Here is a 16,096-nt window from a genome sequence, read left to right on the forward strand (position 1 = left end):
GGAGAAGGAAAAAAAAAAGGGAAAAAAGATGAAAAGAAAATCTCTTTTTAATTGGTTTTTGTTTTAACTATTTACATTGAATATATTTGAATAGATAAGACAGATCATAAAATAGAGGCAAGCAGGTGAGGGCTACAAACCTCGAGAAGGCTTCTTCAAATGGAAGGGCAACTCTATGAAATTAGGCTGTAAAATCATTCAAAGCATTCTAGTCAACTCTTTTGTCTTAGAGCAGCAGGAAAAAGGAAGCAGGACAGACCTGAGTGAAGGCAGCAAACTCAAAGGCTAAAAGGACACAACCAATCAGAAGTTTCTGGGCCAAACCAACAGCCTTGGCATTTTCTCAGTACCTGATTGACCCATGCCCTTACCCAGTAGCTATATTAACCCCTAGACTAGTACACTAAGGTTGTAACCTCTATGTAAACTCTCTCCTTTTTGCCCCCAGAGAGCTGTTTCTTCTCATATAAATAAATCCAATTCTTTTACACTCACTAGTCATTTGGATTCTCATACAAGAACCCAGAAAGTCCTCATTACCAGGTGTCTGCAACACAACGCAGGCGTGTCCTGCTGCAGAGAGCTGCAGCCCAAGTAGATCCTGCTGTCCATGGAGGAAGAGTCTGCCCCTACATCCGGAGGCCAGCCACGAATGCTGGAGAGTTTAGAGCTGGCCTGCTGTCTGCAACCCCTGCCCCTCCCCCCCCAGTGTTTATTGCAGTTGAGATGGAGAGTCCACTTTTCACTCTAAATCCAGTTTCATAAGTACTAATGATACCGCCAGTTATCAGCCATCAGTTCTTCTTCCTCAAATGTTGAAGTCTGACCATGAGAGAAGCATGCCCAGGCAAGCATGGAAAACAAATTTAAAAAGTAGTAACTCAGACTCCTCCCAGGGAGAAAAGGGGGCGCCATGGCTGGTGTCCTGGTATCCCAAGAAGTGAGAGCCTCCTGCCTCTTTCATACATTTTAGATTTTCTTTGTTCTCCTGCCCTCTTCTCCCTATCTCTCTCCTTCTTATGTACATGACTAGGCCCAGGAGATGTGAGTGGGATGACCAAAAGGTGAGAAGCAGGTGGCTGGCAGGGCCAAGGTGGAGAGATTCAGGCAGGAAGAGAGCGGGCAGCCCAGTAGCACCTCTGGTCTGTCCTAGCAGGTAATCTTAATAATCAAAGAGCTCTGGAGGTCTTAGTATTCCAGTCTCCACTTCTGGACCCAAACTGGCCTGCATTTTCTCATTCTGACCTAATTACCTGTCTACACTGATTGCCTGCCTTTAATTCTTGCTTCACTAATATAATTAGATTGAAATTTACTACCTACTTATTTGCTTTCTCCTTGTTCCATTTTTCTTTTAATTCATCACCTTTTTCTGATCTTTAATTTAGGATTGCTGTAATTCCATTTTGTCTCCATTTTTTTTTTTAAATGACACTTAAAGTTATTTAGTGGTGGCCTACATAGGTCCACTATGTATAAGTTGTTCACAGAAACCAGGTAAGTTTGAGATCTGTTGTGATTTTTAAAAGAAAGAAACATACCAATTCTATGTTGCTGTGCCCCAGGGAGAATTTGGCTGTCTGGTTTATCTATAGCTAAAAACCTATGTCTAATAAAATGTTGATTTATTACTATAGTATGGCATGGCCTATGATTCTGAATGTGCACTCTGTTTTAATGTCATCGTGTTAGTCTGTGCAGGATGTCTGACTTGATAAAGACAAAAAAAGTCTGATGGCTGGCAGTGACAATTCCTATTGGAAATTAATTTTGTTTGGTTGATGGTTCTCGGTTTATTCTGAGCTGGATTATTCAGATATACCTTGTCACTTCAGGACATTATTCATTAGCATTTGGTCTTTTTTTCCTATCACTCTATTATGTAAATTTTTCTTTTTTCTTTTTCTCCTGAGTATTGAAACCTTTCAGGCTTTGGTCCAAAACACAAGTTCACCAGTTAGCTCAGGAGGTTGAAATATGGGAAGAAGGGGCACCTCCACCAAAATGGGGGAAAATTTTTAAGGAAGGAGAAAGTATGTGGGGGAAAACCCCAGTTGGCACCCCAGCTGGTTTTATGCTTGATATTTATGGCGCATCAACTTACAAGTACTTAACAAATGGGGACATTGAATATTCCTAAATTGGTTTTCTTCAATGCTGATCTACGGTCTGTGGTTAATAAAACAAAAGGTCAAAATATGTATACATTTTTGATTGGCCATTTTAAATTCTGATACAATGAGAAATGTTTTAAAATTTAAAGCAAGCACTTTCTAAAATGACTGAAACCTGTGATAAAGCCAGTAGAAATGTCTTGGGAAGCTTAAAGAAGTCTTTTCCAGGTTGGGTTGGCATGGAAAGTGCTCTTTGTCTTACATCTGATTAAAAAACAAGTAGGTCAGAAGGTTTTATTAATTGGGCTCCAAAGCATAATTTTCCTAACCCTTTACTAAAGAAATTTCCATTTGTAAGGGTGTTTCCCTCTATGGGTTAGCTGTTAACAATAGAAAAAATATATGAACAAATCCGAATAATAAACTTCAGCTTTAAAACTGTTGCTTTCACTGGTCTTTGCCTACTCCCTGCTCCAGGATGTTTTGACTAAGTTCTTTGAAATGTAAATTTTCCATCCTGTCTCAACTGAGCAATTCTTTGGGAAGTACAGATGGAAGCTTAAGGATAGCTAATGGCTGTGGAATCATATCCACAGTTTGACTTTAAAAACTGGCAAATGAGGATTCTAAATGGAAGATATAAAATCTTTGTTTTCAGTTGATTTTATGTGTGTTTGTGTGCTTGTGTGTGTTGAATGTTGTCTACATGGTACCATTTTGACTTATAAATAAATAAGCACTCATAAGGTAAAACGATATAAACCTAAATGCCTTTTAGTTTGTGTGATTTAACAGAAATCCTTGACAAATAGGTTCATTTTGATTTCTTAGATAAAAGTAAAGATGTCTTTAGAATCATTAAGACATTTATTTATTTATTTATTATTTATTTTGCCTACATCACAAGTCAATCGGGACTGTATTTGTTTCTGTTAAAAATGTTTAAAGTACAATGTCCAGTGGTTTGGGGGTTCTTCTTCGGCAGATCAAAATGACTTAAAATATTAATAGTACTGTAAGGGTAAAATTTCTAAGCTGATTCTAAACTGCAAAACCTGAGTTAAAAAGTAAAAGACTAGGTATTGTTAAAATTCCCCTGCTACCCCCAGAACCTGTAATCTCTGTAGCTGTTAGGACAATACTGTAATTGCCCAGTAAATATTTCCACTGATTCCCTGGTTGTTTAATAGCTAAGGGCTCTGAGTAGCTCGGCACGTAGGCATCCAGGCCCCAAAACCAATCAGTTTGAATGTGTACCCCGCTAGGAGTGACCAATCACCCCTGCCCAGACTGTTCCTGCCAATGAATGTACTAATCCTGACTCAGAGTTGTTGTTTAATTTTCCCGTGCCTCATGATGATTTGTTCTGATGTATGCAAAGCCCCCCCCCCCTCCAAAAAGTGTACTTAAGCTCTGCTTGACCTCTGCTCGGGGCTCTGGGCTGCTCTCCTTTCTTGAGTGGGCACGGAGCCCCAGCATGATGGAACAATAAATATCCCCTTATGCATATTGCATGAAGCTGGTCTCTTGTGGTCTCTTCCTCCGACGTTTCGCCGGACCCTTATAGTACCATGGGTTACCAGTGAGGAGTTCTACTCCCTCACACGGTTGAGGTATAAAATTAGAGAAACACACTGAGGCAAGCATATAAAGCAGGGTTTATTTAAAAATGGATAACATAGATTTCTCCCAAGAGGGAGGAGGGGTCCATAGCTGCTATTCTGGTATCCCAAGAAGCAAGAGTGTTATGGCAGGCCATCCTCGCAAGTGATTTGTGTTACCTCCCTGGCTGGGTAAGAGACGCTTAGACACATCTTTGTGTCCTGAGCTTTCCCCACCCTTCTCAGGTCTGTGTGGAGGTGTGTCTGGCCACTACCCCAAGACCCAGTTGTTGCCCCTGACCTTGGGACAATGCCCCCTTAATCTTCATTGGATGGGATTTTCCCCAGAATTTTTTGTTCCCCAATAAAAGTCCACTCCCTGGCGTGTTCTCTCTCTCTCTCTCTCTCTCTCTCTCTCTCTCTCTCTCTCTCTCTCTCTCTCTCTCTCTCGCTGGCCTCTTCAGTAAACCTCAATACTCTAATAGGTAGCTTGAGGCTGGAGGTAGGGGAAGCTTCCCTGGAGCTGGTTTAAAGGTAATTAGAGTCTGTCTCTTTAATTCAAACTCCCTTTGGATTTCTCAGGTAGCTAACCTTCATTTATGAAGCCTGTGCCAAGTGCTAAAGAGTGTTTTGCCTTTTTATAAGTCCTAGGCTTCCTTAGTTCTCCTGCTTTCTTCCTCTTATCTCTCTCCTTCCTGGTAGGTGACTAGGCCCAGGAGATGCTCATTGGGATGGCTGAAAGGTGGGAAGAGGTGGGCTGGAGGGGCCAAGTTGGAGTGATCCGGGCAGGAAGGGGCATAATTAATAACTTCCTGTAGGGAGGGACAATCCCTGGGACTGGTTACCTTAGCAACAAGTTGGAGCAGGGCCTGGTTATCTTGACAAGGGTGGAGGAGGGGTTCTGAAGTCATCAACACTTCAACCCCTCCATTCTCTGGATCTGACCCTTGCCTATCTGCCTGTTTAATTCTGACTTCATTAACTGTTTATTTGATATCTGGATTTTTCAGGAATAATTTAAAAGTAGCTGTTAAAATGGGTAAATTAGGCTTGATATAAATGGGATGAACATAAATGCATTCATTTGTTAGAGAAAACAGCTGAGTTATTTGCAGGTCAAACTACTGATATCAATTGCCGAATATTTTAAATTCAAGTACTCTTGGCCTCTTAAATTCATGCACATGCAAACATGCACATCTGTAATATGAATGACTGGCATACGAGAAAAACAGGTTAAGATGGTTTTGTTTCTAGGCCTTCACTAAAAAGCAAGGTCACTAAGAGTTAAAATTTTGACTAATAAGTGATTCTATATGTTAAGCATATAAGGGGGCAAATAGATGAGGATGATGGGAACAAACAGAATAATTCTATACAATGAGCCCACTGTACAGACTCCCCATTTCTGTTCTTTGCCAAAAAGCCACCTGACTTCAGCCCCACTGAGCCTGAGGGGACAGGAAATGTCACATTCCTCAACCAACTGAGGCAGGGGGTCTGGCAGCCAGTGATGAATGGTGAGGGTCCAGAGAGAGGACAATGGCTTGTTGTCACTGGGTTGTTCACAGCTTAACCTTCCCAGCTCAAGGGGGTTGCTAGCACCTCAGAGAACCACAGCTCCCAACTGCTCCTTCCTGACCTTAGACGTGGAGGAGAAAAGAGGAGGTGGGTGCTCCAGAGGTCCTTAAAAGGACAAGACACACCTATGCCCTGCAGGCACCTACTCCTGGGGCCCCCTTCTCTCCAGAGAAGTCTACCTGGACCTCTGTCCCTCACTCAGATAAAACTTGCTTTCTAAGCTTGCCTTGGTGTTTCTTGGGTGTTTAATCTTCAGCACTGGGGAATGAGGATCTCCAAGACTGGTGTCAAGAACACAAAATAATAATGATAATAATAATAAATTAAACTGTGACATACTGTGAAAATCGTATCGTATTTTATTTTATCGAGAAAAAGGAATAAATTGTCTAAATCTGGAAATTTTACAAAAGTCGTTTTACATTGTAAACTTAAGGGAGGGAAAAAAGGGCAAAAAGAATCAGCAAATGAGACGGGGGAAGGGGGGACAGGTGGTGGGGGGTGGAAGGTCAGGCAGTCAGTGTAGGTGAGAACGAGGAGGATGAGTAATGAGAGAAATGGCTGTGAGCAAGAATGATGAGTCCGGAGGGGTGGAGAGGATCTTGGCTAACAACTGTGTTTCAAGTTAAAAAAGGGCAAGTATGTAGCAAGGGAGGGGGGAGATGAAGAAATGGTTGAGAATAGGGAAACTGATGAGTGCTTGTATTCTTTTTGATCAAAATCAGAAAGGAAACTGCTGATGATTAATTTGTCCAGAAGGAATAGAAATAAGTTTTGGTGGTTTTGCTCTTGGGTACAGGGAAGGGAGTAAAAGGCAAAAATTAATGAAAGACAGGAGTTCCCAGGGCTATAGAAAAGGCAAGTTGCTCCCCTCCCACGGGCTTTTGGCTCTAAAAGTCCCCTCTTCTCAGAGGATGTCGCAGTCTGGCTGGGCACAAATCACGAGCCATGAAGCAGGAACAAACTTTATTTCTGAACTCCACCAGCACACTCCACACACGCTCCCCGGGAACTCTCCTGAACCACCAACTGGAAATCCTGCCTCTGGCACTTCCCCCAACCAATGGGAACTCTCCAGGAATCCCCATGAGAACTCCAAAGTAGGGAGAACTCCAAAGTAGCAGGCCAAGGCGGACAGCAGGGGTCTAATATACACAGCTTAACATAACCACTATCATCCCAATGGCCCGCTGGCACGTCACCTCTCAACCACTCCGTTCTGGCAAAAATGCCGTGCGTCATTTGGACTCCGCTATGGCTCTCAGCAAGAGGAGTCTGTTCTCCATGGCTTTCTTGAATGAATCTTGCTATGATTGCTTGCCTGTCTGCTCATGGTTACATTCGTTGACTCCCTGGAACACAAACTTGGTCCCAAATCACCAAGACCAGTATCACAAGCAGGAGAAAGATGTACAAGAAGGTTGTGAGTATGAGGTCATATTTTTGGAGGCTGCTGCTGGATAAAAAAGAACTTTGTATGGTAAAATAAAATTTTTATCCTAAAATTCAGACATCTAAGTATGTATCCAAGTTGCAGAAGGTTTGTAGAAGATAAACCTTATAAAAATTTATGTACCCTGGGTCTAGTGGCACATGTCTGTAATCCCAGCTACTTAGGAGGCTGAGGAAGGAGAGTCACAGGTTTTAGGCCAGGCTGGGCAACTCAGTGATACCCTAAGCTACTTAGTGAGACATTATTGTTATAGAGCTGGAACCTCCCAAGAGGCAATGTGAAGATCCCCCTTCAAATCCAGATTCTTGCAACAAAGTCAGAAAGGTTTCAGCGTGTTGCTCAGAGTAACAGGAATGGGTTTATTGAGGGGAGAGGAAAGGGGAATGGGAATAATCTCAAGGGAGAAAGTGGATCCTCTAGAGAGTAGAGGGACAATGTGTCTCTCCTATGCTCCACTTTTATTGGGGATCTAGGAGAACTTTCCAGAGAGTCCCACCCAGCTCTACCTCTTGATTTTTGACAGACAGCAGAGTGATGTCAGAGTTTCAAGTCCTGCTGCCATGGGAACTCTAGATCACCTTGACCCATGCTGACAGATTCTAACTGGATTCTTTTTTTAATATTTATTGTTTTAGTTACAGTGGACACAACATGTTTAAATCTATGTGGTGCTGAGGATTGAACCCAGTGCCTCATGCATGGTAGGCTAGCACTCTCCACTGAGCCACAACCCCCAGCCCCTAACTGGATTCTTAACCATACATTCTTAACCTATTTTATAGTGAGGAGGAACGATCCTCATCTTAAAGAATCTGGTGTGTGAAGTGGTCACAAAAGTCTTTCCCTTCAAAGTTATTTGAGTCTCCCTTATCAGTGTTGTTCCCTGCCTGCATTTCCTTGCAGATAATAGGTCATTTGCTGAATGTGACCATATCCTGTCCACTTAGACCAGGCAGGGCTGCAGACACATTGCTTTTTGGTAAAGAAAGCATGCAGGGGTTAGCACAGTGGGTCCATTTTATAGAATGGTTCTCTTAACCTCTTGTTCCTACTATCCTCATCTATCTGTTCCCCAACACTCATCTTAACATTGAACATTAAAAGGGGGAGATATGGCTGTGGTAGAATGTCACTGGGTTCAATTCCCAGTGTTAGAAAAAAAAATGTGTTATTGAGATGGCTATAGTTTAAAGTGCTATTTAAAAGAGCAAAATGTAATGTACTGGTATAAAATCAGAATCGAATTCCTTATTTTTAAAGCAACAAGATTTTTCTTAAAATCTTAATTTTCTTTTAGTAACATTTAAAAGAACTGGCTTAAAGAACAAAAATGATGTATTTTATTAAGATAATTTCTTATGGTTTCTTTTTCTGTCAGGTTTTTATTATTTAGGGAAACTAAATCTTAAAAGAATTAAGGATTAAGTATCTGTTTTTAGTGTTTTAAATGATCACCTTACAGCTCTGGCTAAATCAAAAACAATTATTTTAGTATATCTGTCATCATAGATATTTAATCTGTTACTAGAGATATATCATAATGCTAAATATGTTTGTTTGAGCTTTGTCTAATTGCGATGGGAAAGGATTAAAGGATTATCCTATAAAGAATTAAAAATATGAAGATTTAATACAAGTAAGTTAACCAATAAGTGATCTCCTCTATACAATATGTATTGAATCTGGACCTTAAATGTATAATTATATGGTCAATGAAAGTTTGGGCATTGCTATTATTTGTCTTCAGTTTGTATTTGCTTGCTTTAACTAAGTAAACATTTTGTTTTTGTATATGGGAGATGCACTTGTACATCAGACAATAAATATATTTGTGCTTATTGGCACTATTTCTTAAATTTAAAGGAGGTCTAAAACTGTCATTGATATTTGTTAATGCTGTTAACCTATGTAGACCTGCAATTATAGTTATCCTATGGAGACATGGAATCCAATTTTGCTTCAAAAGTTAAAAGTAAGTTAAGATGTCTACAATTATATATCTATATTGCTATCTCCTATCCATCTCTACATATGTGACATCCGAGTAACTTTCATAGTAATTATTACTGGTTTCTTTGCATGTTACACGTATTTATGCTCCCCAACGATACAAGCCTTCTAACAGATAAAGCTTAGGAGAGCACTTTACCATGGTGTCCTCCAAAACTAAAATAATTAGTCATAATAGCCTTTGTTTTCAGGCTTATATAAAAATGGCACATTTAGATGGGGAATTATTTGTGTAATTTACTATTTTGTAATTGGATAAAATTAATCTGTCATTGATAAGTTACATATGAAGAATGATGGTATTCTTCATACTGGCGTGGACATTTAAGTGTATTTTGGGAAAGATAATAAAGAGAGTCTAACTGAGTTAAAGGTTGACAATGTAAAACACAAAAATCTCTTGCCACTTTTTCCACAAGGGAAGAAAATTAAGAGCTCTCTTAGCCTTTCTGTTTGATTCATGTTTTAGATGTGATATCATTATGTTAACTTCAAATAGACTCAGAAAAAAAATATAGGAACTTTGTTTTCTTACCCTCCTATTTATGAAGGGTTCAAGAATGAGCTTCAAATGTAAAAACTTTAGTTAAGATTGGTCCAAAGGTCAGTCCCTCTTGCTCTGCCCCATGTTAGATGGGCCCCCCTGAAGGACTAAAATTAAGCCCATCTAAAGTTCTGAAAAGTTGAGAAAGGGTTTTAGGAAGAAAGAGAACTTGTAAAAGATTTTGCATGTGAAATTGATGAATTATTTATGGATTTTTATAAAGGCAAAACAGATATCAAAGGTCCATTCATGGTTATTCTATAGAAATTACGTTTCTTGGTTCAGAATTATACAAACCAAATACTTTGGCTCTCGTTAACTTTGTTTTGTATTTTTCTTGTAAAACTTTATAAAAATCCCCTGTTATCATGTTGCAGAAGGACAACTTCTGCAATGGAGGAACACAGTATTGGAACCCATTTGAACCTAGAAGTTCTCATGCCAGTTATTTTTTCCTCACTGAAGGAAACCATGGCCATGAGAGTCGTAATATTGAAACAGAGTTCCCGAGCTTCCTCATGTTGAGAATACAAATTTCCTCATGTGAGGATGGGCACTAAGAAAAGTAAACCTGACGTCTGACATCATGTTCTCTAGCTAAGCACCGTCTAGCTAAATCTACATAGGTGTAACACCTGGCTTTATATATTTAACAATTCTGTAAATTGTAGGACCTTGGGAGAAAAGATCTAGCTGATTCTTCCCAGTTTGCTCAAACTGTTTGAATTAATTATTTTTTCACTTTTATATCATTTGCTATTTTTTTTTTTTTTTTTAATGTGAGAGGGTGGCCTAATCCATTTCCCCAACTTGGTTGTTAGCAAAACTATCTCAACGTGGGTGGGCAGCTGTTGCTGTAGTGAACTAATAGTTGTTGAAGGACTCCTGGTTAATGAACTTCCTGCATGCCAGTTCCCCTCCTGAGAGAGCACTTTAGCAACCCCAGGAGGTCTTATTGGAAGGCCCAGGGGCTTCTGCCCAATCAAGAACTGGGTCATGGGAGAGGAATGTTTGATGGTTTAACTTCTCCCACAGGTTCCATCAAAGGGCTGAACTTTCCCTCTTCTAGGCCCCAAGAGTGGCTGGATGTCCTGTTACAATGAGAAGCAGGAAGTGAGAAGAGACCTCTTTTCCTACTCTGAGCCGTGGCTGGGCTCCCAGATACAAGACTACCACAGTCCTCAGCACTATTAAATGGTAGGTAAGGACTTTGCCAGGCAGGCGTTTTTATCATTTTTTCTTTTTTCTAGACTAAGAACTAAGAAGAGATCTGGAACATCTAAATACAGAAAAAGGTTTTGAATATTTAGGGGCCCTATGCATACCATTCAGAGCATAAAAACTGTACTTTTTAATAAACAGATATTCTGCTTTCGAATTGCTGCAATGAAGAATCTGCTCCCAGAATTAGCACACTGGCTATATTTTTAAGCCATTGTGTGACCCTGAGCAAGGGTTCTCTCTTTTCTGGAACCCAGTTTCCATTTTGCAAAATGAAGATATGAGTGAGATGATCTCTCAAATTGCATTTCCTTCCTAAACTACAGCTCGTATGCTCAGATAAATACAGGCTATGGGTAATGTAACTGTGGTAATCAGAGAACAGAATGCAAGAGATTACTTCTAAGAGCTTCCTGTAGTGAGCAGAATGAAACATGATTACAAAAGGCCTAAGTAAGAAAAAATCTAACTTGGCCAGATGTTGTGGTACATGCCTGTAATCCCAGTGACTCTGGAGGCTGAGGCAGGAGGATCACAAGTTCAAGACCAACCTGGGCAACTTAGCGAGATCCTGTCTCAAAATAAAGATAAAAAGGGCTGAGATGTAGTAATAGAGTGTCCCGTGTTCAATTCCCAGTACTAAAAACATATTTTAAAAAGGAGAAGGTAAATGCTACTTTGTACACATGTTAGGAGGTATAAGAGCACCAACTCTAGTATCAGGAGACCAGTTGGAGACGATGAGTAAGTGATGCGGGACGAAGCTATGCACATCATCTTAATCATTGTCATCTTTTTCATCAGCCACCACAGCTGTAATGCATCAGAGATTCTGGAAAGCACACTGGGAGGTAAGGTAAAGTAAGAGATTTATTTATTAACTTCAAGAGGCTCACAGAATTGCTTTGGGATGATAGTGTATATGAATAAAAATAGTTGCAGTACATGACCAGATACAGAGGGACAGTAAGGAAGTACTATTGAGAATTTAGAGACAAGAAAGGTCAGAATTTGACTGGGCACAGGAGGGTGTGCCTGCAATCTCAGCTACTCCTGAAGCAGAGACAGAAGGAGCATAAATTTAAGACCAAACTCAGCAACTTAACAGGACTTTGTTTCAAAATAAGAAAAATATAAAGGGCTGGGGATATAGTGGTAGAGTGCCCCTGGGTTCCATGTCCAATAAACACACACACACACACACACACACACACACACACACATACAAGGACACAAGAAGAAAGAAACAAAGATCAGTGTTCAGTTGGGAGAGAAAATGGTAGACGTGAGCTAGAAAGTGATTGAAGTGTTTTCAGTCTCACTTATGGTAAAATATGTTTCTGATGAGCCACAAGGAGTCAAAACTCAATATAGGGACCCATTTGGCAAACAGTGAAGTTTATATGATAAATACAAAAAATAATAATGTTTAAAAGCATGGCTTTAGAACAAAGCAGTAGGGTTGTTCCATAGAGTAAAACTAAAAAGAGTCCGTAGAATCAGATTTCACGTCAACAGGAGGAAGAGTTTTATCATTTTTGAAGCATTTCAACAATAGGGAGGACTGTTTTGCAGGGGGCAGGAACTTCTGGCATTATTGATCCTGGCAGAGGTTTGATGCCTGTTTGTGGGGGGTATAGACTACTTCATGGGTAAGGAGTTGTAAGATTGTCCTTATCAGAGTCAAAATGAGAAAGGTAAGGAGAATATAATGTTTGGTACAGATGATTTATCTTATTTCCGGCTTTCTTCCTTTTCCTCCTTCTCCTCCTCCCCCCCTTCCTCCTCCCCCTCTTCCCTATCTCCTACTCCTCCTCTTTCTTCACTAGAGACTGAATCCAGTCTCTAGTATAGAGCTACAACCCCAACCCTTTATGGTTTATTTAATTTATTTTTAAATAAATTATTTATTTTAAATTTTGAGGCAGGGTCTTGCTGAGTTGCCCAGGCTGTCTTTGAACTTGTGATCCTCCTGCCTCAGTCTCCTAAGTAGCTGCTATTACACATGTGTATCACTATACCCAGGGATATATTTAAAATTCTCTTAACATTCCAATAAAATTCACAATTTATGGGGCTACTGGCAGGTGATAGTTTCCTAAAACTTCTTCCAACACTGACTCAATATTTATTGGCGCTGGAAATTATCATAGTGATGTGAAATCATGAAAGAATCTTAAATTTAGAAAAAAATAAAGTAAGGGAAAATTATAAATATATTTTGCTCTATTGAATGGGATGTGAAGGGGGAAAGGGAATGGTCAAAATCTCTGAGACTGTGAGCTGGGGAGTTGAGGGGGTGTGGGGTGCTAGTTTCCACTGGGAAATCATGTTTGAGCTTATCTGATAGCTCCCCATGATTTCCCAGGCAGAGCATCCAGGGGGTGAACAATAGTGAGTCCTTGGTGTGGAATAATACAATGCACAGACTGTGAATAAGTCCTAGGATCATGTGGAAACTACCTTCTGAGAAAGGCAAGGCCAAGATACTGGCTTCAATATTCAACCTTGTGGCCTGTCCATCCCCTACCCCGCTACCCCATGTAGATCTGAGAATTCAGTTAAGGGTTCTGGACAGCTGATCTGTGAGTGAGGGATGGAGGCCAGGGATGGAGAGGGGCAGCCTCAGAATGTGCTTTCTGTTTCTATTGGGAAGAAAAGGAATGTAATACGTGTAGGAGAACAAAAGTTTTCAGTTGGATGAAAATTTAGAGATCAATCTGTCACAGAAAGCAGGTATGCACCCTAGATTTGAATGAGTAGAAGACAGAATTAGGCAGTTGACAGGCTGAATTTGAAGTGAGGAAAACCAAGAAGAGGGAGAACTTGAATACTGAAATGGTTCTACTAAAGCAAGATCATCCATACAAGTGTTCTTCCCAGAATTTTTTTTTTTTTTTTTGCCATCTTAGGAAAAATATCGGTGTTAAGTCTCAGGTTGAGAAAAGCTTAAGTTGTGATGGATGAGGTGGCCCATGAGTATAGTCCCAGTGACTTGGGAGCTTGAGGCAAGAGGAGCTCAAGTTCAAGCCCAGACTGGACAATTTAGCAAAGCCATGACTCAAAATAAAAATTAGGGGCTGGAGTTGTGGCTCAGTGATAGAGCGCTTGCCTAGCACGTGAGGGGAGCTGGGTTCGATCCTCAGCACCATATAAAATTAAAATAAAGGTACTGTGTCCATCTATAACTAAAACAAAATATTTTAAAAAAATTAATAAAGAGGGTGAGGGATATAGGTCAGTAATGGGATGTCTCTGTTTCCTGGGTTTAATCCCTAGTACTACAAAATAAATAAACTAATTAATTAACTGAAGGAATAGCTTTTGGTATAAGGGGAGGAGAATATGGTCTGAGTTTAGGAGAAAGTTTATGGTAGAGAAAGTAGTAAGTGAAGTTAGTTTAGATAAAATTAAAGGATCCTGGAGAAAGAAGAAATGATAAGCTTGAAATGCACAAACAGAATTCTGAGTGTCCTGTCTTTGGTAACTATTTTCCTTGATGCAAGTACTCCTCTTTACTGCAAATACTTTAATTTTTCCATCTGGAAAATCCTGATGTTTTGTTTTACATCAAAATTTATGTCTGGGACGTCTTCCTGATCTCCACATCCAGCCTGTGTTTTGTTTACTATGCTTCCAACACCGACTGCATGTTAAAGTTAGCATTTAACTTACTGAATTTTAAAATTCATTTCACAACTATTTATTGAACTATTATTGATGTTTCAGATATGGCTCTTAGTGCCTAAGATATACCCATGAACAAAATAGAAAAAAAAATCTTTTGCTCTCAGAATTTTTCTCAGAGGATAAAAACAATAATAGGGGTAAAACCTATGCTGATTTCATTAAAGAAAACAGTTTGGTCATAGGATGAACTATGAAGACAGCATTGGGCTGTGTCATTCACAAAAGGCATTTTAAGTCTAATTATAAGGGGGGATACTCTGGAAGGAGGTTGGTGGCTGGATGAGTAGAGAGTCGTGGAATGGAAATGCTGGATCCTCAAGGTATTTACTCGGGGGGCTTTACTCTGGGGGTGGGAAAAGAGTACTTTCTGGGTGACCTTGCTAAGACTTCTATGGCTTAAGTTTCTTCTTCATCCTTACATATTTCACATTATAGGGACATGAATGGTGAACAATGGGCACTGGAAACTGGAGCCAGGTCACAGAGTTCATCATCCTGGGCTTCCCTGATCTCCAGGGTGTACAGACTTACCTCTTTTCCTTGTTGCTTGTCATTTACCTCATTACCATACTGGGAAACCTGCTGATATTCTTGGTGGTCTACCTGGACTCCCGGCTCCACACACCCATGTACCGTTTTGTCAGCGTACTCTCCTTTCTGGAGCTGGGCTATACAGCTGCCACTATCCCCAAGATGCTGGCAAACTTGCTCAGTGAGAAGAAGACCATTTCATTCTCCGGATGCCTCCTACAGATCTATTTCTTTCACTCCCTTGGAGCTACTGAGTGCTACCTCCTGACGGCTATGGCTTATGATAGGTACTTGGCCATCTGCAAGCCCCTCCACTATCCTACCCTCATGACCCAAACACTGTGCGCCAAGGTTGCTCTTGGCTGTTGGTTGGGAGGCTTGGCTGGGCCAGTGGCCGAGATTTCCCTGGTTTCTCGCCTCCCTTTCTGTGGCCCCAATCACATTCAACATATCTTTTGTGATTTTCCTCCTGTGCTGAGTTTGGCTTGCACGGACACATCCATCAATGTCCTGGTGGATTTTGTGATAAACTCCTGCAAGATCCTGGCCACCTTTCTGCTGATCCTCAGCTCCTACGTACAGATCATCTGCACCGTGCTCAGGATTCCCTCAGCCGCTGGTAAGAGGAAGGCCTTCTCCACGTGTGCCTCGCACCTCACCGTGGTCCTCATCTTCTATGGGAGCATCCTCTTCATGTATGTGCGGCTGAAGAAGAGCTACTCGTTGGACTATGACCGGGCTCTGGCGGTGGTCTACTCAGTGATTACCCCTTTCCTCAACCCCTTCATCTATAGCTTACGCAACAAGGAGATCAAGGAGGCCCTGAAGAGGCAGATGAGGAGAGTAGGGAACTTGAGGTGAATAGAGAAGTTGGAGAAGATCCAAGCTGGTGTTAATGGTTTGGATCCAAGAAAGTCTCCTGAAAAACTAAGTTGTGAGCAATGCACCAATGTTCAGAGGTGAAAAGATTGGGTTATGAGAGTTGGAACCTAATCAGTGGGTTAATTCATTTGATGGGTTAATAATCTGAATGGACTACTGGGTGGCAACTGTAGGCAAGTGGGGTGTAGCTCAAGGAAGTAGGCCACTGGGGACATGTTTTGGGCGACCATATCCTGTCCCTGGCTTTTTTCTTTGCTTCCTGATTGCCGTGAGCTGAATAGCTTTTCTTTGCCACTCTGTTCCACCAGGACGCTTTATCTCAGGCACAGAGGTATGGAGATGCGTGACCATGGACTGAGCCCCTGATAAACTTTTCCTCCTCCAAGTTGTTCCTGTTAGATATTTTGATCACAGTTACAAAAAGATGACTAACACAGCTAGAAATGAGAATGTGGTGACCGTAGGGTGT

At 40.8% G+C, this 16,096-nt stretch overlaps 1 protein-coding gene across 1 annotated transcript; it reads left to right on the forward strand.

Moving 5' to 3' along the window:
• The first annotated feature begins 14,667 nt into the window (after positions 1-14,667).
• Positions 14,668-15,606, forward strand: LOC101972437 (olfactory receptor 6N1). Its single transcript, XM_005339396.2, has one exon. It carries the CDS (start codon positions 14,668-14,670, stop codon positions 15,604-15,606), a length of 939 nt encoding a protein of 312 aa, XP_005339453.2.
• The last annotated feature ends 490 nt before the right edge of the window (positions 15,607-16,096 follow it).

Source organism: Ictidomys tridecemlineatus, chromosome 11 (assembly GCF_052094955.1).
Source record: "Ictidomys tridecemlineatus isolate mIctTri1 chromosome 11, mIctTri1.hap1, whole genome shotgun sequence".
NCBI classification, from domain to species: domain Eukaryota; kingdom Metazoa; phylum Chordata; class Mammalia; order Rodentia; family Sciuridae; genus Ictidomys; species Ictidomys tridecemlineatus.

What these genes read in the sequence shown, in the direction of transcription:
- LOC101972437 (XM_005339396.2), top strand. Translation starts at nt 14,668, where the DNA reads ATGGGCACTGGAAACTGGAGCCAGGTCACAGAGTTCATCATCCTGGGC.